This window comes from Musca autumnalis, unplaced genomic scaffold (genome assembly GCF_047663935.1).
Source record: "Musca autumnalis isolate F117 unplaced genomic scaffold, ASM4766393v1 scaffold_3, whole genome shotgun sequence".
In the NCBI taxonomy this organism is placed as follows: Eukaryota; Metazoa; Arthropoda; class Insecta; order Diptera; family Muscidae; genus Musca; species Musca autumnalis.
In genome coordinates this window covers 254,397,022-254,418,590 of record NW_027411866.1, presented here as the reverse complement: position 1 = coordinate 254,418,590, position 21,569 = coordinate 254,397,022, and the positions used below count along the sequence as shown (strand labels likewise).

Genomic DNA, 21,569 nt, shown 5'->3' with positions numbered 1-21,569 from the left:
TCATTCAAATTTCTTTCTAATTCAAATGTTCGCTGGAAAGCCAATTGAGATTTACGACAGGCATGCAGTAGCAATTTTTGTGGAAGTGGCAATTGTTGCGATAGATGGATGGATGGGTAGAGTAGCAATCGGCTGACATGGTTGTTAATGATGATGATCAAATATTCAGATCGTTTGGCACTTTTGATTTGTTATGCTCTTTTCGATTCGTGACATATGGTGGGCAAACTTTCATTGAATTGAAACTTTACTTTGTAAAGGTTATGAACCTTTCAATGATTTCATTTTGTTTTTTCCTAAACTTTTAATCTCACACATTTCCGCAAAAGTTTTCAAAGTTTGTGTGCTCTGCTTGTTTTGTCCTTGAATTTCTCAACAAGCATGCTAACGACATACCACATCATCTCTACGAACTAACCTCCTCTACATCAACATTTTTAATACAATACTTAGTTTTTGGAACTTTATTTTATCGTGGGATATCTAAAAAGCGCAATTTATGGTACATATTTCTTCTTATAAATGAGCTCGAGTTTTTTTGCTAATTGTGGGTGGCATTTATCAAACAGCAGCTTTGATTTTTTGAACGTTTTAAGGAAACTTGCGTAACCAAAATGTATTTTTTATGTTATTTAAATCTTCAGACAGTACTTTTTGTTCTCTCTTATTATCGAGTGTAGTATGAAGAGTAAAATTATAGCGTTATTAAATAGACAACAAAGTCTGTAAACAGAAAAACCTGAATATAATTCAATTTGCTGAGGGAAGAGTTTCAAGAAGTGGCCCTAAATACCGGTGCACTTGTATTGACTCAGGAAGTATTGGCTTTCCCTAATAAAATAATATGTTGTTGTAGTCATGTTTGTTGAACTCGATTTCATATGTGGCCTACAAATGGCTCAGTAATGTTGAACTGGTACGCAGTAGGAACCCTAAAGGTGTGAACCGACGTTGTCCAACTTGTAACCGGATCTAATTTTGGGAGTCATTCCTTTCGACAATTATACCAAACAGCCATTTATTTGGTCATCTTCAGATTTTTTAGGATGTTTTTCATTATATCAGAAAGCATGGACTTGCACACAAGAATATTATATGGCTGTAATTAGAATTGGAGGGACTTCGATGTAAAATTTCGAAACAATCATCGAGGAATTCTAAAACTGTGCTCAATGGAGTTTCCATCTTTCAACTTGATTAAAGTGAAAAGGTTGGATCTATGATAATCTCTCCTTTCGATAGCTATCATGGCTCCCAGCCATTTAATTTGGTCACCGTAGTATTTTTAGGGTTTATAGGATCATCGAAATTTTTGAACTTTTTGAGTGGGTCGCTGTAAACAATGCAATAAGGTGAACCTTCGGTAAAAATTTCAAAACGATCCTCGAACAGGCCTTAATCTACACTAAAGCGAACATTTGTAACTTTTGTAAGGGAGGTATACCTGATGGTGTTGTCCGAAATAGAGTTTCCCGATAGAAATGTGTATCGTTTTCAGTTAGCTGGTTTCTGGTTCTGCAACCTGCGTCCATACATAATCAGTGGGCAGGTGAGTTGGTTTAGCTGTGCACATACAGGACATGTGTTGGCACGGTGCCCTTAAAACAAATTTAAATGGAATTTTTTGCGGATTCTGAAACTACAATGTTCATATTGGAGAAAAATCAAAAAACAAAAAAATCGCCGGAGCGCTTTTTAAATAAATCGCGATTTAAGTTGACATTTTTAGGGGTTTTTTAGGTTTTCAGGATTTTGTTTGGAAACCACAATTCGTATCGAAATAGTACTTTGGAAAATGTTGTAGCTATGGAAATTCTCTATAAGATTGACCTTTACGATGTTTTCGTAAGTTTTAGCGTTATTGAGATATAGACCTTCAAATTGGGACAATTCACTGACTGTATCGTCTCCTTATAAATAAATGCCATGGCTGCAATTTCCCAACTTAATCTTATATATCTCAAAAATTGTACAACCTTGGAAAAAATACGAAAGCCAATCTCATATAGAATTTTCACAGCTATAAGACTTGCTCTAGTCCCTTTTCGATCAGACCTACCGTTTTCAAGCAAATCGTGAAAACCTAACAAAAAAAAAACCTAAAAATGTGGCGGGAACTTCTATATCTCAAAAATGGTAAAACTTAGGAACAAGTCATAATGGACAATCCTCTAGAGAAATATTTGAATTAATTCTCTTTCGAGTTGAGCTATTTAGACCTAATAGGTACATTGAAAAATTAGGAATCCACCGAAGTCCCACACATTCAACCACTATGCTACGTTTCACGGGTGGTTAGACCGATCATCAGGCATATTGAATGGTGTTTTTTAGTGGGTGGACGAAGGCTAAGCTTGGAGACTAGCATTTATATCACAAATCATTCGAAATTTGTCTATTCGAATTATTTATTTATTTTAATGTTATGTCATGTTCATACCAGCATTTGAATCACGTCGTTCGTTCTCATAATTACGTACACGAATTAACCCGTTCATACGACATGGTACACAATTCATAGCAACATGATTCATATTTTCATGATTTTGTTCACTGATTTTAAAGAAAGTGTCAACCAAAATACGGGTAAAATTATTTTATATGAACTGAAAAAATATTTATCCTTCTTTCAGATATCTATTTAATATTAAATTCTATTATTTTCATTCATGTTTTCCATTTTTTCTCACAATTTTGGTGTTTTCAGTATATTTTCAAATTTTTCTATTTCAATAATTTACGAGAGAGAGACCTGCCAACATATCTTTTTGGTATACAGACATTCCGGCAGGTATTTGATTTTTGTTTCTAAATTTGTACGCAATTTGAAACGATGGACAAGAAATGCAACTGCAATGGAAGAGAAAACAAAATGTGCTATGATTTGAAAGTATACTAGTCGTTAAACTGTTTACTTTTTATTCATGTTTTGCAGTTTTTCCAAAAATGTTTGGGTTTTTAATGAATTTTAAATTTTATATTTTTTTCTGTCATAATTAATTTATTTCGATAAATTCTCTCATTTGTTAGAGATGGGACATATTTTATCGTCGTTCTGAGAGTAATTTAAATTGAACAATGTACAAAAATCGTTGTTCGTTCTCAAAAATTTGTATGGGAAATGAAGTAATTGTATCGTAATTTGGGGTCGAACAACGAATAGAGAGCGAATTACCGCTAGTCTGAACATGGCATTAGTCATTTAATTCCAAACCTTTCCTATAGTCCGACTTGGCTGGTAACCCTATTTTTCAATGCTTTATTACAAATACTAAGGCAGCTTTTTCCACTTTTATTTTATTTGTTCTTCTGTATCAGAAGATTTTGATCATCAATATTTGTCATCGGAATCTTTGACAAGTTAATGGTGGCTTAGAACGCTAAGACGCCTGCAACCGTGTCACTTGGTTGTTGGAGTCCCAGGTTCGAATCCCAGCCTGGCTCATGCTGAAATCATTTTTTTTTTGTTTTCCTTATTAAGGCGAAGGTCATTTTTAGAGTGATATTTGAATTAATTCTCTTTCTAGAGAATTTTCATATCTACAACATTTTCTTTAGCCCCATTTCGATAGGTCTTGCGGTTTCCAAGCAAAATCGCGAAAGCCTAAAAAACCCCTAAAAATGTGAATTTTTATCGCGATTTATTTAAAAATCCCTCCAGCGATTTTTTCTTGTTTTTGGATTTTTCTCATCTATGGACATAATCCGCAAAAAATTTCCCTGGTGTAAGCGGTTTTCATTTAAAGTCAGTTAAGGTGCCCTCTGTACAACATTGTAATATATAGAGGCGATACAGTCAATCCATTGTCCTAATTTGAACTTCTATATCTCAATAACGGTAAAAACTACGAAGTCACTATAAAAGTCAATCATGTAGAGAATTTTCATAGCTACAACATTTTCCTTAGTCCCATTTTGATGCGATTTGCGGTTTCTAAGCAAAATCGTAAAAACCTAAAACTCCCCTAAAAATGTCAGCTTAAATCGCGATTTTTTTTTTCTTTTTTTGATTTTTCTCATATATGAACATTGTAGTTTCAAAATCCGCAAAAACTTCCCAGGTGTAAGCACCTTCTATTTTTCTATATTTTGCCTTGGCATCTAGCGTTTTTTTTGCTACGATGGATAGGCCTGTTTCCGGATACGGTATTCACACTATACGTTTGAACTACTGTGCAATTGCTTCATATTTTTTTCATTTTTTGATATTCCTCAGATGGAAGAACTGTACTAAGTCAGCCAGCTTTCTATGTATTTAACATATCAATTGTCATCGACAATTGGTCCCGATGCCAAGATCGTACAATCATCCGCATACATTACGATCTCTATGCTGTCTGGAGGGTGTGGAATTTCAGAAAGGTAGATGTTAAACAGTTCCGGAGGTATCAATCTGCCTTGCCTGCCTACTTCTTATATCTGATTTCCACAAACGACTTACTCCCACAAATATAGTTCATTAGCCAACGAAAATCTTGACATGGTTGACGGTATCGAAGACCTTCGATAGGTCAAGAGCCACCATAACTTTTCGGTCGCACTGCCTGTTCAGTCCTTGATTAATATGTCTGGATATGACATGTATGATGTTGTAGTACCTCTTCTCATCATAGGCAGGTGTAGTGCCTCTAGAATCTTCGCTACTGGCGACAGGAGAGAAATAGGCCTGTATAATTCGCCTCTGCTGACATCCTTGCCTTGGGGGCCACCGTGGTGCAATGGTTAGCAGCACGTCCGTCTTGCACTCAGAGGGTCTGCGGTTCGAATCCCAGGCCAAGCAACATCAAATTTTCAATGGTGGCAAAATTCCCCCTCAGTAATGCTGGTGACATTTCCTGAGTATTTAAGCCATGAAAAACTTTTCTACAAGTGGTGCCGTAAGACACGCCGTTCGGACTCGGCAATAACAAGTAGGTCCCATATCATTGAGCCAATATGAATCGGCGTGTACTCATTGATAAGTCTCCCTTGTACCTTCGGGGATGTTGTGGGAATGTACGACATCGTTGCCTGGTATGTACGACATCGTTGCCTGACATAAGGTAAACATTTTACTTTTAATAGAGGCCCTGAGGATAACTTACCGCAAAAATTTTCAAATCGATCCGAGCCATGTCCTTATGTCGATTTTCTTTTTTAAATTTAAAATTTTGTGTGAAAGTTACCCCAAAGAGTGAACCGATATAGTCAATGTTCCAATGTTCCAGGAAGAAATATTACGATTAAAGGGCCAAAGACGGGTTTGTGTTCGTGTGCTCATTCGCGTGGTCATTCTACTTGGTGCCGACAAGGGTTGTTAGAGATTTTGGGCCATTATCTCATTGAGGTGAAAGGTACCTAAACAAGTTAAAAAGTATCAGTCGGCTTTGCCGAAAGAGATATACCCTCAGCCTGTGTATATCGAAACAATTTTTTCCAAAACTACTTATGTATTTAGTGGGTTTTAAAAATTTTGGGCGTTTGAACCGACAAAAATGTTGATTATGATTAAAGAGCAAAAGTTTTGCGGAGGAGATACTAAAAGGAATGGATCGAAATTGTCCATTATGGAAATGGATATCCAGCCACTACATTTGGTGCCTATGGGGTGTTGCCCCTGAAAAAAACTTTTACTATCGTAATTGAGGCAGCGAATGCAAGTTGCTTCAACAAAAATCAAATTGATTCGATATCAGGTCTTAAAGTGAACTTATCCGAAATTTTGTGTGGGAGGTACCGGATGGAGTGGACCAATATAGTCCATATGTGAACCTGATCTATATCTGGTAGATTTATTTTTATTTTTCCGAACATTTTTGAACTTTTGTGGGGGAGGTACCTGAAGGAGTGGACCGATATAGCTTATCTTCGAACTTAAGCTAAGTTTGGGCAAAATATTACGAAAGCCAAAATTTGAACCGAATCGGTTCATCCGTTCGAGAGTTATCGTGCGCTCCAGGCAGACAGACAGACAGACAGACGGAAATTGCTCAATCGACTCCAAATTGTCTAAAGCACATTTCGTCCAAATATACTCGGGGTCTAAAACCATTATTTCGATGAGGCACATTTTGCCCGTATGAAAGTGTATATACCCTCCTCGTTAGCATAAATGCTGAGGGTATAAATATAAAACTAATTTTATACAGTTCCAGTAGTTTTTTCTGGTGATTTTCTTTTTGTGATGGAAATTCCATTCCTAATGGATTTCGACCGTACACTTCCTTATGTACAGGAGATTTGATGAATTTCCAAAAAAGACCGCCGTGTATGGTAACTTAGTGATGATACACGGAATATTTTATAATTGGAACATCTACCTTTGTGGCCTGACGTCGATTATGAATCATTCACAACCACAAAAAACATATGTATGTATTAGATTAACATTTGTATTGATTATAAACTCTAATTGAGAACTGATTATATCATAAATGTGCTAATATAGAACGTTGTATCTTATCGTTTCCATTTATCTATATTTTTATTACTTAGTGTGCAAATAATCTGAATGAAAAATTTAAATTCTAAAAAATCAAAAAAGTTATCGTGCGAAATAAGAAAAAAATAATCACATAATAAATTTGTTTAGTTAAAGGTTGGATGAGAAGGTGTGAAAAAACTTTGTTTAATTTGAAATTTTATTACCCAAGATGTTATTGTTGTTATTTATTTAAATATATTACTTCGCTGAAAAGTTCAAATAAAATAATATTTACTTCCCTCATATCAATGAGTACAGCCCTATACTATCTATATGTAGCTGAATGGCATACACACTTAGATACATATGTTTCCAAAAATCTCCGAATGAATATGGAAATCTTCTCTCATATCAATGAGTGCATCCTATTACTATTAGCTCAATAATATCGGAACTTCTTCTTGTGCCTTGAGCATAGCACTGCACTACAAAGTCTAACCACTACAGCATAGGGTTTTAAAAACATGCCTTGTAATAACCATTTTCTTATATCACACTATTTCCATCTTTCTTTAAATTCAACTTACAAACGAAATAAAACTAATTTGTCTAATGTTGTTTTCATTTAAAATTCAAATAGTTTATTATCATCTGTCATCTTTAGAATATTAGTATAAGCGTTTTTACCACGCAAGTTTCCATTTTGCAAATTTTCCTTCAGAGTAAAACAAAAAATTGTAATTTTTCATGACCAATTGTTGTTGGTTTTGTTTGATGATTGATATGGACATTGCATGGCAACCCTGGGTGGAAATTGTAACATTAACAAAGTCATGCAATATTCTTTAATTAAGCATAACGTAGCTTATTTTTGACAAAAATTGCGCAATGTTTACACTACCCCAACAGGTATGGCTCTCAATGTCTCACTAAAATATTTTCAAATCCAAAATGAATTAGGAAGTTCATTCTGTATACTCTAATGTGCAAATCTTCAACGTATACGTTGACGTTTTTACGTCGTCAAACAACTCTGATCGATGGTACCAATGATACCTAAACCGGCTGCAGCGCTGATATTTTAGGTCTCTAAACTTTCCATACTTTTGCTGTGGTTCCTAAACATTTCTTTGTAGGAACAGCCGTTTGGTTATACTGCCAATAGTCGGTCGTCAGAGCCTAATGCGCTTAGAATAGTCAAAACATTCAGAGATCTACTAGGTTCATATTATTTTAAATTTTTAAAATGTTCTTCAAAAATTAAAATTTTCGTTTTTGTTTCTTCCATTTTCCAGTACAATCTGCCAAGGGTTTACTATGCAAGGGCAAAAACAACACAAACAACTGCTATGTCACGATAGCAATGGGCAAAGAGAAATACCAGACATCGATAAAGGAAAAGGCTGAAAGCAATGTTACATGGAATGAAGAATGTGAACTGTAAGTACTGCCACCAAATTTTGCTTTTTTCGATTTTATCTCTTACATCTCTTTTGTTTTAGGAAAATTCCCGATCAAGGTAACCGCGCTGAATTGGTATTAACATGTCTGCATCACAACAGTTTGGGCATCGATGAATTTCTGGGTCAAGTAACGCTGCCCCTCAACGACATGGATCCCTATGATCGCCCACGAACCAGATCATACAAACTAGAAAGTAAACCGGGCAAAGAGAAGAAGAACAAAGAACGTGGTGAACTGTTTGCCATGATTTCATTCACTGTCAAATCGGGATCCCTAACCGATTTGAGTAAAAAAGAGAAACACAAGTCTTCCATTGGACAGCTGGCATCTTCGGTGGGTGGTAGTTTACTCTCAATTGGCCAAATTGAAAAGCGTAAAGGTATCAAGAAAATTGCCAAAAAGTTCGGTTCCAAACTACATTTGCCCACCGGCAGTAAAAAGAAGAACAAAGATGGTGATGGTGAAGATGGCATGTCTTATACCGGCTCGTTCGCCAGTATTGGAACGCCAAATCGTATACGCGTGGTGGACAGTGAAGACGAAGATGAATTCCAATTCGATAAACTATCACAAAAGAGTTCGGTTAGTTCGTTGAATTTACGTGATGGCGGTTTGCAGACACCCGCCTCAAATTATGCTGCGAAAAATCCTTCCCCTCTTATGGGTTCGACGGGCAAAGGTAAGGATCACCATCTACGATATGATGGATCAGACAACCTCAGTGTGGATCCGGAATTGGAAGAAATTGAAAATGAATTTAGCATTAGAGCTCGTACATTACCGCCTCCCTCAAAACCTCCACGCACACCTCAAATGGATATCAGCGTCAATGGCAGTGGTGGTGGTAGTGGAGCTGGTGATATCAGAATTAATGGCAAACACAACAATTCCGAATTGGACGAATGGGAATCGAAATTGTATGGACGCAGTGCTGATAGTGGTAATTCGGATTCATTAAAACGTCGGTCATGGGAACCTGTAGCTGTTCCTTTGTCTTCCTCAACTACTGTGGCTGAGGAAACAGTGGTGATGGCATCGGCCAATGAATCAATGAGTAAATCATTTTTGCCTCCCCTAAGAGAAGCCCACACTCCAGAAACATTGAGTGACAGTTCCAGTTCCAGCAGTGATTCTGAACCCGAAGAGGAACCACCAAAATTACCCGAAAAACCCAAAACACCAGAAGTTCCTAAAAAACAACCAGAAGAGGAGGTTAAACCCAAAAAACCAACTGATCTCAAATTTCTTACTGCCACCAATGAATCCATGAATGAGGCAATTTTGCGTAAAGATTCTCTAACCTCTCCGGAGGAGGAGAAAAATGAATTTGCCAAATTCAATGCTTCATTTGCCAAATTCGAACAAAGGCACAGTTCCAAGGTATTCGATATTGAGGAGGAAACCAATAACTTTTTGGCAAATGAATCCTTGGCATCGGTCAAGCAACGTTCCTCACCACCACAACCCAAACCCCGACCAAGAAGTTCTGCTTCATTGGAAAAAGAAAAGGAACAACTCAGGGCAAAAGAGCAAGAGGAGGAAAAGATACGTTTGCAAAAAAGAGCTGAAGAAGATGCTAAACTTGAGGCTGAAATTAAGGCCAACGAAAAACGCTTGCGTGAAGAGGAAGAAGCTTTACAAAAAGAAATTGAAGAACGTGAAGAGGAAAAACGTAGGGAGGCCAAACGCCGTGAAGAAGATTTACGTATTTTAAATTTCTCAAAACGCCTGCTAACACCAGAAGAATCTAATGAGAAGAAACACACAGTCGATGCCAAGCCTAAAGAACAAAAAGAAGAAGTGAAGAAAAAGGAAAAAACCGAGATTAAAGAACGTCCTTCATTCAACCTCAACAGCAACAACTACAACAATAATCGAGGTGAGGAGCGAGGTGAGAGAGTAGTCGGCGTTTGTGATGAAATGGATTTTGTGTTTGTGGAACCACCAAAAGCTTTTGTTAGTAAAGCCTCACAAAGAAACTTAGAATCAAAAAAACTAAATAATCTCTCCCCCACATTTCCCATTCCCACTGGAGCAGTTGTCTATCCAAACAAAACAATTTTTGTTGTTTATTATGTTTTCTTTTGTCTTTTATGCTTAAGTTGTTGGTATTTCATAATGTATTATGTCCTGCATTCGTTCTTTGCTAGTTCCTTCAAATGAGATTAATATATTAAACAACCACCAATCGATCCTTCACCCTGTAAAGAATGTCCTTTAATTCTTATTTGACAGAAGTAACAAAAAACTGCACCCCACCACAAACACAAACATTCATAACACTCATACGCATGATTATTCTTAAAGTAGTGACGTTGGTTTTTAGATAGTTAAGTGCTTTATGGGTTTCCAGTTTTAACAATTTAATTAAGAAACTCCTAATAACAATTGTTTGCCTTATCTTTTTCCATTTATGTATCTAGAAAAACAATCTGTAAGTACTGCTTCTACACCTAGTCCCAAAACAAATGAACGCATTATTATTGGTCATGAAAAGTCTTCTACACAGGCTGAGAGACGTGCCGAGATATCAGCAGCACTGGCCAAGAAATACGAAGGCAAATCAAGAGAGGTACGTTGTTGTTTTCTTCTCTCTCTAAATTTGAAATGATTGCTAATTTTCGTATTTCCCACAGGAACTTATGTTAATTGCCAATGGCATGGAAAATGAAGCCCTGCTGCAACGTCAACGTGTCAAAGAATTAGAAGATTATTTAGACAATTTACTTTTACGAGTTATGGAGACCCAACCGAAATTATTACAAAATCCCTACTCACGCACCACATCAGCCAAGAGGTAAGTTGTTGTTCGAATATGGGTTAATGTTTTTGTTTAGATTTATAGAATGCATGCTATCATATCCCCAAACTATTTCATTTTCTTAAAGTAGATTCTGCATTACGTGGTCGATTATGGATAGCAACCCAACTCCAGTTGTGTTGGCCACAGCAATGTTTATATTAGAAATTTAAATTTCGTATAGAAATTTATACTTTTTTACAATTAAATTTATAGCTGAAGATTAAAACACTGATTTTGAAAGAATTTGACAAAAAAAAATTCTGTGGTTTCACTCATTTTAATTGTATGATTTTCTCTTCTGGCAACGCAATTACAGCTGAGTTGCTACCCATAATCGTCCCCTAAATCTATAACTGCTTGTTGTTTTCCCCCTTTTAAATATTTTAAGTCAAGTAGAAATATATAAAAATTGTTGCAGGTAAGATTTGCCTTTGTCTGGTGCATGTTGTAATAACGCTCATCTTTCTCGCTTCAAAGCAAAAATCTTAACTACTTTTCCTGGAAAAACAAATGTATCAATTTTAAAATGTTGAATGTTGGCCATTTCTCATATTCACATACGAGTATGATCCCTATTCTTAAAAAATTCAGGCGTTTTTATAGAAGTGGGAATAGATAAGGAAAGATACATACATATATAAGAGAATATTGTGTAAATTTATGCAGGGTGATGACGAAGAGTGGATTGAATATCATTCACACAGATGAGTGGATGATGTTATACAAAAATTATTCTGGGAGTACATTTATGAAATCAAAAGTACGTCACTTACCTAACCTCCATTCCTATGACAAAAGATTGACGGCAGCGTGCAAAACATTAGCCTCGGTACAGGTTCTCGTGACACACTGAACCTTTTCAACTTCCAGCCAAACATAATCAACTAAATCGAAAGGCTTTGTGGTCACAGTTCGTGGATGCATCCACATTCCTAGACCTGTAGATTGAAGTAGAAACTCATTAGACAAAACACGTAATAATTAATGATTCGGCTTTTAATACCCTCTGTCTATAACTGTATCTCAGGCAGTCATTCCTTTCGATTGTCGTGGCAAGCAGGCGTTTTAGTTAGTCATCATAGGATTTTTAGAACTTTTTGGACTATTATGTTAGGAAGCATGGCTTTGCTAACGAATAACATTAAATCACTGTAAACAGGACCACAGGAAGTAAATTCTAAAAAATCCATGAGAAGTTCTTAAACTGCATTTAACAGAAAAGTTTCAGCTTTTATGAGGGAGGTACCCGAAGTTGTTGGCCGATATAAACCTTCTTGAAACTTGATGTTAATTTGGAAAAAAACTACGGCGTACAAAGTTTAGGTCAAGTCGTATATTCAATTTGTAAGTTATTGTGCTCATCAGTAATTTTAGTTGGTACAGGTTGGGATTTTTTTGGAGAATTTCGGATATTTTCTCTGAAAGTAAGGACATGCCCACGAAAAATATGAATCGTCGTAATAGGGGGCGCGAGGACAATTTAAATCAATCCGCGACATGGAAACCGATATGCAAAGTTTAGACCAAATCGTTTACTTTCTTCTAGCGAATGTTGAAATTTTGTGGTGTAGGTACCGGAAGGAGCGTTAGTCTGGAGTAAATTATAAATCGAAAGTCAAGTTCGTACCCAATACGAATTGAGGAAGTATGGACATTCCCACGAAAAATATGAATCGTCGTAATAGGGGACAAGAGGACAACATGCTGAACAACTTAAATTCAACCTAGACATGGGAACCGATATGCAAAGTTTAGTCCAAATCTGTTACTCCCTTCCCGAGTTATCCTGTGCACCATTCTAGCGAAAAATTTTGAAATGTTGTAATGGAGATACTCAAAGGATTGTTAGCCTGGTGCAAATTATAAATCTAAAGTCAAACTTGTGCTTTCAATTCGTGGTCAATAGGAACTGAGACGGCTACATCCGGATCTTAATTTGGCTAGAACCGTTCGTGGTTGTCTCCGCAGCTGGCGTTCATCTACTCCGATGGATGCGGCGGTAGTACGACATCCGCACTGTACTTTTGTACAGCAACTGCATCAGTGTGAATGCTATTTAAACCTACCTAATATGCTCGTTGGTCTCTCGGCTGTCGGCTAGGCTCTCGTTTCTTTGGCCCTCTCTCTCTAGATCAGGGGTGATCAGACAGTATACTCAGCGATCCCACTGAGTTGTCTTTGCATTTGTTTTTCTCCCTCACATGCACTATGCGTGAACAAAAACAAACGAAAAACATCATTTGGTTGTTGCTTTTTTCACACATACACTCACACATGCATTTATTTTGTTTGTATTCTTATGGTCGGCGCTGCTCTAGATCATTAAAATCTCTGGTGAGGTGCCTGGGGAAGTGGAGCCTGTCATCCAGATTACACAACTGCAAGTAGGAAACACCCGGTAACACCATCGACAACATCATGTTGTGCTGATGCACCGGTAAAATCTTCGTCTCCTCATGATGAATGGTCCTTCTGACAGGTTGGAATATTCTTCCACTGCGAAGCGCTAACATTTGCATACCACACTGACGTCGCAAAGTTTACCGCAGACCGGCTTTGTAAGAGGTCAGAAAGTTCCTATTTCCGATATTGTCACAAAAAGCTGTTGTTGTTGTGTTGTAGCTGCTTGAAACCTACCTAGAATCATAGGTAGGTACAGAATCAAAACGCTGTGGCTTGCGCGGGCGATTTAAACATGCTATCGAACGTTTCACGCAATATCATGGTGTAATTAGTGGTCGTAATGAGGATACCATCAACCAATATGTTCAGGTGGAGCCTCATATCATTTCAGGTGGTAGACAGTGTGGCAGTGGATTTAGCGGCGGATATTTTCATATTACTCTGATGGAAGTACTGCACGATTTAGATATTTATGTCGTCTGGAGAGTGTGGAATTTCATAAAGGTAGTGGTTATACAGTTTCGGAGGTATCAAACCGCCTTAGGGAATTCCCTGTTTCATTCTACGTGTCTTCGAGCTCTTGTTTTTGAATTCTACAAACGACTGGCATACACACATATAGCTGATTATTCAACGTTTCAAACACATGGAGGGAAGTTGGAGGAAGTCGTCTGTATGTCCTCGAACCATGAATGATCGGTCGCACGGCGTGCTCTGGTTAGGTCCTCAACTGACATATGTGGATATGGCGTGTAATGCGGTTGTGGTGCTGTGCCTTTTCCGGTATCCATGCTGATGTTAAGCAACTAGGAAACAGTTTCTCATCGATACTGGCGGCAGGCGAGAAACCGGCATGATACGGCATACTTGCCTTTGGCTTCAGTAGCCGAACCAACCTGCCAACTTTTCAGGCATCTTGTACAACATGGAAGTCTAACGATAAATTGAGCACACTTGTCAAATGCTCAACTCCGGGTCCATCCAGTTGCTTAAGCATTGCCATTGAAATTCCGTGTGAGTTCGCGTTCGGATGTCATCTGCAACATCGCTCAAGGTTAATTGTGTTGGTACCTGAGAGCTGAGAGCGTTCTTATAGGCGTAGCGCACTCCTCTTCGCCCTATTACCATCGGGGTCCCGCACAGTGTTTCAGAATCGTTTTTTTTTTCTATTCATTTCTTTGTATTTTTTGAACGGTTTTTCATATTTTTTTAGAAATCAATAGCTATTTTTTGGCCACTAAAAAATAGATAAAAATAGCTACTCTCTGGTTACTTCAAGTCGTAACTACTTATTTATCTATTTTTGTGACCAAAAAAATAACTACTGATTTATAGTGACATGCCCTTGTTAAAATAATGAGTTAGTAATCAATTTGTAATGAGTCAATAACCAAAAACGAAAAAATTCGGTTTAGTAGTTGCAGAGGAATTCAAGGGCAAAATTATAATTTTGTTGTCCCGATAAAAAAAATCTATTTTTTTAAATAAAATTATTTAAAAAACAAGTAAAAAAGTATCAGTCGGCTTTGCCGACAGAGATATACCCTCAGCCTGTATATATTGAAACAATTTTTTTTTTCAAAAAACGTATGTATGTACTTAGGAGTTTTTATAAATTTTGGGAAATTGAACCGACAAAAATGTTCATTAGGATTAGGGATCAAAAGTTTTGCGGAGGAGATACTAAAAGGAATGGATCTACATTGACCATTATGGAAGTGGATCTTCAGCCACTACATATGGTGTCATATGGGGTTTTTACACACTTCGGGATGTTTACTCAAGAAGTATGAACTTGCCCCTGAAAAAACGTTTACCATCGTAATTGAGGCAGCGAATGCAAGTTGCTTCAAAAAATCGAAGTGATTCGATGTCAGGTCTTAAAGTGAACTTATCCGAAATTTTGTGTGGGAGGTACCGGATGGATTGCACAAATATAGTCCATATTTGAACCTGATCTATATCTAGTAGATATATTAGGATGTGTAAAGTATGGACCAATTCGGCCACTTCCTTTAAGAGTTATCGCACGATAATAAATTTTCCTAACATTTTTGAACTTTTGTGGGGGAGGTACCTGAAGAAGTTGACCGATATGGCTTTTTCAAAATTAGACTATGTTTGGACAAAATATTACTAAGGCCAAATTTTGGACCGAATCGGCAGATCCGTTCTAGAGTTATTTTGCGCTCCAACCACATCACACGGTGTCATAGGGGTTTTTTACAACTTTCAGGCTATTTTCTCAGGAAGTATGGACTTGCCCCTAATGAAACTTGTACCGTCGTATGGAGGGCAGTGAATACAAAAATCACAGTGATTCGAGAGGTGGCCCTAAACTGAACTTTTCCGAAATTTTGTGTGGGAGGTACAATTTTTCCGAACATTTTTGAACTTTTGTGGGGGAGGTACCTGAAGGAGTGGACTGATATGGCCCATCTTCGAACTTGATTTACGTGGTAGCTATAACCTTCAAAGCCTCAATTAATCGGCACATTTTCACATCTCCATAAGTTCCCTTACTCTTGGGTCTTCAGGGTTCGAACGACAAAAGTCATTTTCTCAAACAGAGTGGTTTAGGGTATCTTTTCTTACTTACTACAATTTTTAACGGTTGTTTGTGGTATTCTTCTCATTATAGGGCTTCTCATGAAATATTGATAAATTCATAAATTTAAATTTTGACCTTTCATCTTTCTCATGTAGACTGCACCCATTCAAAAGCTTTCTTCATATTTTCATCATGCACAAACAATTTCATTTACATATTTGTTGTTGTACGCTGTCTTTATTTGTAACATTGTTATAAATTAATTTTTTGTTTTGTTTTTTATTGAATTAACATTAATTTTTAATTTAGTTTTAAAAATTACATCAATATGAATGATTTTTTGTAAGAAAACGCTAAAATGAAAAAAAGCTTAAAATACATACTCTTACAACTACAACAACAACCACTACTACTACTCCACAATGCATGAAACAGAGAATTTTTGAGAAGATCTCTATCGCAAAAATGAGGCACAAGTAAGATATCCTTCCCCATATAAATAATAAATAATTTTTTATGTGTTTTTTTAATTAACATATTTTATATATATTTTTGTATAAAGTCGTAAATAACACGCTGACAAAAATTTTTGGCAATTAACAAATGTGAATGATATTTATGTAACTTAATATACAATTTTAATTAAACAAGTAAAAAAGGATCAGTCGACTTTGCCGACAGAGATATACCCTCAGCCTGTGTGAATGGAAACACATTTTTCCCAAAAAACGTATATATTTAAGGGGGTTTCGAAATGTTCGCCGTATGAACCGACAAAAATATGGAATTGGATAGAAGCTCAAAAGTTTTGCGGGAAAGGTATCTAAAGGAATGGGCCGACATATTCCATTTTGGGTGTCATTCCCCTCAGTTGGTCGCCATATAATTCTGAGGTTTTGGACCATTATATCAGGACTTGACTATGAAAAACATAATATCGCTGTAAACAGGATCACTAGGTAAAAATTTTCAAGGAATCCTCAAACGGACCCTCAACCGGGTTGCTCTCTTTATGAGATATCGCGCGTACCATTTTACCGAGTTTTTTTCCAATTTTTTGTACAAGCACTACCTTCGAATTTCGATTTCATCTAATATTTGGTTCGAGAATTGTCGTGCTCTCCAGTCACTACATATGGTGCCATAGAGGGGTTTTAAACCTTTCGGGCTGTTTACTTAAGAAGTGTGGACTTGCCCCTGAGCAGGTCTTAAAGTAAACTTATCCAAAATTTTGTGTGGGAGGTACCGAAGGAGTGGACAAATATAGACCATATTCGAACCTGATATATATTTGGTAGATATATTAGGATGTGTAAAGTATCGACCAAATCGTTCACTCCCCCCGTCAAGGGATATCATGCACACACTTTTTCCGAAAATTTATGGACTTACCTGAGGGAGTGGACTGATATGGCTTACCTTCGATCTTAAACTAAGTTTGGACAAAATATTACAAACACCAAATTTTGGACCAAATCGGCAGATCCGTTCGAGAGTTATCTTGCGCTCCAACCACTACATACGGTGTCATGGGGTTTTTATACCTTTCAGGCTATTTTCTCAGGGAGTATGGACTTGCCCCTGATAAAATCTGTACCGTTGTATATGGGACAGCGATTCTAGAGCAGGTCCTGAACTTTTCCGAAATTTTGTGTGGGAGGTACTCGAAGGAGTTTACCGATTGAGTCCATATTGGAACCTCATCTAAGTCTAGTAGAAATTTCAGGATGTGCAACGTGGTGACTAAATCGGTTGCTCCCTTCAAGAGTTATCGTGCGCACAAATTTTCCGAACTTTTCCGAAGTTTTGTGGGGGAGGTACCGGAAGGAGTGGACCGATATAACTTCGAACTTAAACTAAGTTTGGACAAAATATTACGAATGCCAAATTTTGGACCAAATCGGTTCATCCGTTTGAGAGTTATCGTGCACACCAGCCAGACAAACAGACGGACGGACATTACTTAATCGCCTCCAAAATTGTCTGAAACGGATTTCGTCCAAACATACTTGGGGTCTAAAACCATTATTTCGTTAGCATAAATGCTGAGGGTATAACAAATAATGCGATATTAAAGAAGCTGGAAGAAACTACTATTTATACCCTCAGCTTTTAGGCTAAAGAGGGTATTTACACTTTGATACGACCAAAAATGTGCCTCATCGAAATAATGGTTTTAGACCCCAAGTATGTTTGTACGATATCCGTTTCAGACAATTTTGAGTAGATCTAGCAATGTCCGTCCGTCTGTCTGTCTGTCTGGCAGGCTGGTGCGCACGATAACTCTCGAACGGATCAATCGATTCGGTTCAAATTTTTGGTATCGAAATATTTTGTCCAGATTCGATTTAAGTTCGAAGATGGGCCATATAGGTCCACTCCTTCAGGTACCTCCCCCACAAAAGTTCGAAAATGTTCGGAAAATTTGTGCGCACGATAACTCTCGAAGCGAATAACCGATTTGGTCCATACTTAGCACATCGTGTAATTTCTACCAAACTTAGATGAGGTTCCAATATGGACTCAATCGCTCTACTCCTTCGGGTACCTCCCACACAAAATTTCGGAAAAGTTCAGTTTAGGACCTGGTCTCGAATCGCTCTGATTTTTGTTTACGCAAGTTGTGTTCGCTGTCCTCTATACGACGCTGTAAGTTTCATTAGGGGCAAGTCCATACTTCCTGAGAAAATAGCCTGAAAGTCACAAAAACCCTATGACACCGTGTGTAGTGGTTGGAACGCAAGATAACTCTCGAACGGATCTGCCGATTCGGTCCAAAATTTGGCTTTCGTACTATTTTGTCCAAACTTATTTCAAGTTCAAAGATGGATTATATATGTCCACTCCTTCCGGTACCTCACCCACAAAAGTTCGAAAATGTTCGGAAAATTTGTGCGTACGATAACTCTTGAAGGGAGCAACCGATTTGGTCCATACTCTGCCGATTCAGTCCAAAATGTGACCTTCGTAATATTTTGTGCAAACTTAGTTCAAGTTTGAAAATAAGCCCTACCGGTCCAGTCCTTCTGGTACCTCCCCCACAAAAGTTCAAAAATGTTCGGAAAAATTTTTCGCACTATAACTCTTGATGGGAGAGACCGATTGATCCATACTTTACACATTCTCATAATATTTACCAGATATAGATCAGGTTCGAATATGGACTATATTTGTCCAATCCATCCCGTACCTCCCACACAAAACTTTGGATAAGTTCACTTTAAGACCTGCTATTGAATCACTTTGATTTTTGTTGAAGCAACTTACATTCGCTGCCTTAATTGCGATGGAAAAAGTTGTTTCAGGGGCAAGTCCATACTTCTTGAGAAAACAGCCCGAAGGGTGTAAAAACCCCTATGGCACCCCCATGATCTATGTCGGTCCATTCCTTTAAGTACCTTTTCCGCAAAATTTTTGAACTTTAATCTTAATCAACATTTTTGTCTGTTCATTTAACCAAAATTTTGAAACCCCGTAAAAAGTGTTTCAATTTGCACAGGCTGAGGGTATATCTCTGTCGGCAAAGCCGACTGATACTTTTTTACTTGTTTTGATTTTTTTTTCGACAAATTAATGTAGGAAACATTTTAAAAATTAAAAAAAAAAAATAGGTTCTGAAACACAGCATTATTCTTCCAACGATCATATTTCAAATTTTGAATAATATTAGCCAATTTTCTGTCTTAAAATTACGATCGGCGTTTATCAGTTATATGCCTGAAGTAGATTCATCAACGACTTCAGATCCAATATCGTTAAAATGGTCTAAAATGCATTTTTCCAAGAGGAGGTTAAAATCACTCAAACAATCTTCTGAGAATTCAGATTTTAAGATATAATTTAAGAAAAGAACACCGATAATAAATAAATATTTTCTTTCATCTGTAAAACATATCAGTTTAGAGATGAATATGTATATTAATCATAGTACTAGCTGAATTTGTATTCCAATCAGTAAAAAATATTTAATGGCTATTCAAGAAAAAAAAGTTATGCATTTATCAATCACGCAGCTTAATTGTATAAAATTAAATGTCCCTTGTTTATTACGCTATTTTATAAATACTACATGTTAATATTATAACCAAGAACTTTGAATTAGGTAAATCTCTAATATATATTTGCTTTTCTACTCTTCTTTTACAGTGGTTGAAAACATTAAAGAAACACTAGTCCAAGTGTGTTTCGTAACAATATCCGCTCCATTTTCAACATCCACATACTCCACTCAACTTTGATGTGTTTGGAGAAAGAGAAAAACATCACGCAATAGAAGGAAATTCTGCAGAAATATTTCAAACATTCTTTCCTTTGTTGCCCGCCCTCATCACCGTAACCATCATCACAAGTTGCCTTTGAAAGTGCAAAACAACAAAAAAAATGGAATTCAAGTGCTTTTATTGTAATTTTGTTGAGATCTTTGATATTTTTTCTTAAATTTAAAAAAAAAACAACAACAACTATGCCTAAACAAAAAATAACTAAATATTTTGCATACAAAAACACATACACACACCATCTGCAAAAGAGAAGGGAGTATGTTATGATATTTACTTATGCAAATAATTATTACTTATACAAATTAATAGAAATAAATATACAATTTAGTTTTTATATTAACATTTTATTAATATTACTACAAACATACTTACATATATGAAACAAATCAAGTCGTCCTTTTATCCAAAAACCCACAATATTAACATTAATTGTTGTATTATTTTTTATATTTATAACACAAAGTATTGAAATTACAAATGCAAAACCAAGCAACCCTATCACATGGATAAATGTAAAAAAAGTCTTGCATTTCGTATCTTTATTTTATAAAATAACAAAATTAACTTGAACAATGGAAAAAAGATCAGTTAATTTACTTTAGTTTATAAGTTTTAAAAAATTTATTATTTATTTTTAGAAAAAAAGAAAAGAAATTATTGCAAAATCTGCAACATCCATATGTAATTTTGTTCCATGTTTACTATTTTCGTTTGTTTCATTGTAACTAGAACAAACAAGTATTTCTTCCCTCTTAATTATCCAAACTTTTTTTAATTATTTTTTACCACTTAACTAACATCTCTGTACATTTGTTATCCCTTTTTGTTTTGTCTTCTTAAACTTTTTAACTTTGTTGTGGTTTGTCGTCACATTGATTCTGTTTTAAATTTTGTGTATAATTTTTATTTTATATATATAATTATTTTTTATTATTAATAATGTACTGTTAACTTAAAACCAATTATTTTTAAATAAATAAACAAAAGAATTTGTATTTAATCAAAGTATTATGTGGATTTTATTGACAAATTTGATTTCTCATTTATACTCTTAACCAAGGCACATTTATATAAGGTAGATACAACAAGTTACAAATTTACAAAAATAAAATTGTTGTTATTGAAAATTAAATGTCAAAGAATATATTGAATAAAAGGGTCGTTCATAACATTTTCTCAGGAAAACCAGAAAACATCTTGAAAATCCTCTAAAATAGAACAAATTTCAATCAGAATGTAAATATAAAGCATTCAGAACTGTCATAGGTCGTTTTTATTACACGTTTAGGATGAAAAGAAGTACTTTTATGGTATAGGGATACGTAAAACCGATTTCGGTTAATCGATTAATCGGTTATTAGCCGTAAAATCTCTAAAAAATCGTAGTCGACTATTGACTGTGCGAAAACCGTATAACCGATTATTCTTAATCGACTTTCGAAAGTCGGAGTCAACTATTATTCGTAGTGGACCATTGTCGTAGTCTATTATTATTCGTAGTCGACTATTAATCGTGGACGACTACTAGTCGTACGAGTAGTTGACTATTGGGTGTGCTAAAACCGCGTAATGTAGATACTTTTTTGTACATACCCAGCAAAAAAAGTCATTACCAAGTAATGACTTTATTCAGTAAATTTTGGCAGTTGTAACTACTTACTAATT

General features: G+C 36.1%; 1 protein-coding gene across 6 annotated transcripts in view; it reads left to right on the top strand.

The window, feature by feature from the left end:
- Rip11 (Rab11 interacting protein) overlaps positions 1 to 20,558 on the top strand; it is a 61,404-nt gene extending 40,846 nt beyond the window's left edge. The window contains exons 2-7 of one of the 6 annotated variants that reach the window (XR_012411829.1): positions 7,699 to 7,843; positions 7,906 to 9,746; positions 10,291 to 10,439; positions 10,504 to 10,664; positions 15,934 to 16,100; positions 19,771 to 20,558. Coding sequence is in view for 3 of the 6 variants with exons in the window: in XM_073977960.1 (XP_073834061.1) it covers positions 7,699 to 7,843; positions 7,906 to 9,758; positions 10,291 to 10,439; positions 10,504 to 10,664; positions 19,771 to 19,777 (2,315 nt within the window). In the remaining 3 variants the exon portion in view is untranslated. Of the gene's footprint in view, positions 1 to 7,698; positions 7,844 to 7,905; positions 9,759 to 10,290; positions 10,440 to 10,503; positions 10,665 to 15,933; positions 16,101 to 19,770 lie in introns of all 6 variants that reach the window. The other 5 variants (XR_012411828.1, XR_012411830.1, XM_073977961.1 and 2 more) reach the window with 5 other exon arrangements.
- The last annotated feature ends 1,011 nt before the right edge of the window (positions 20,559 to 21,569 follow it).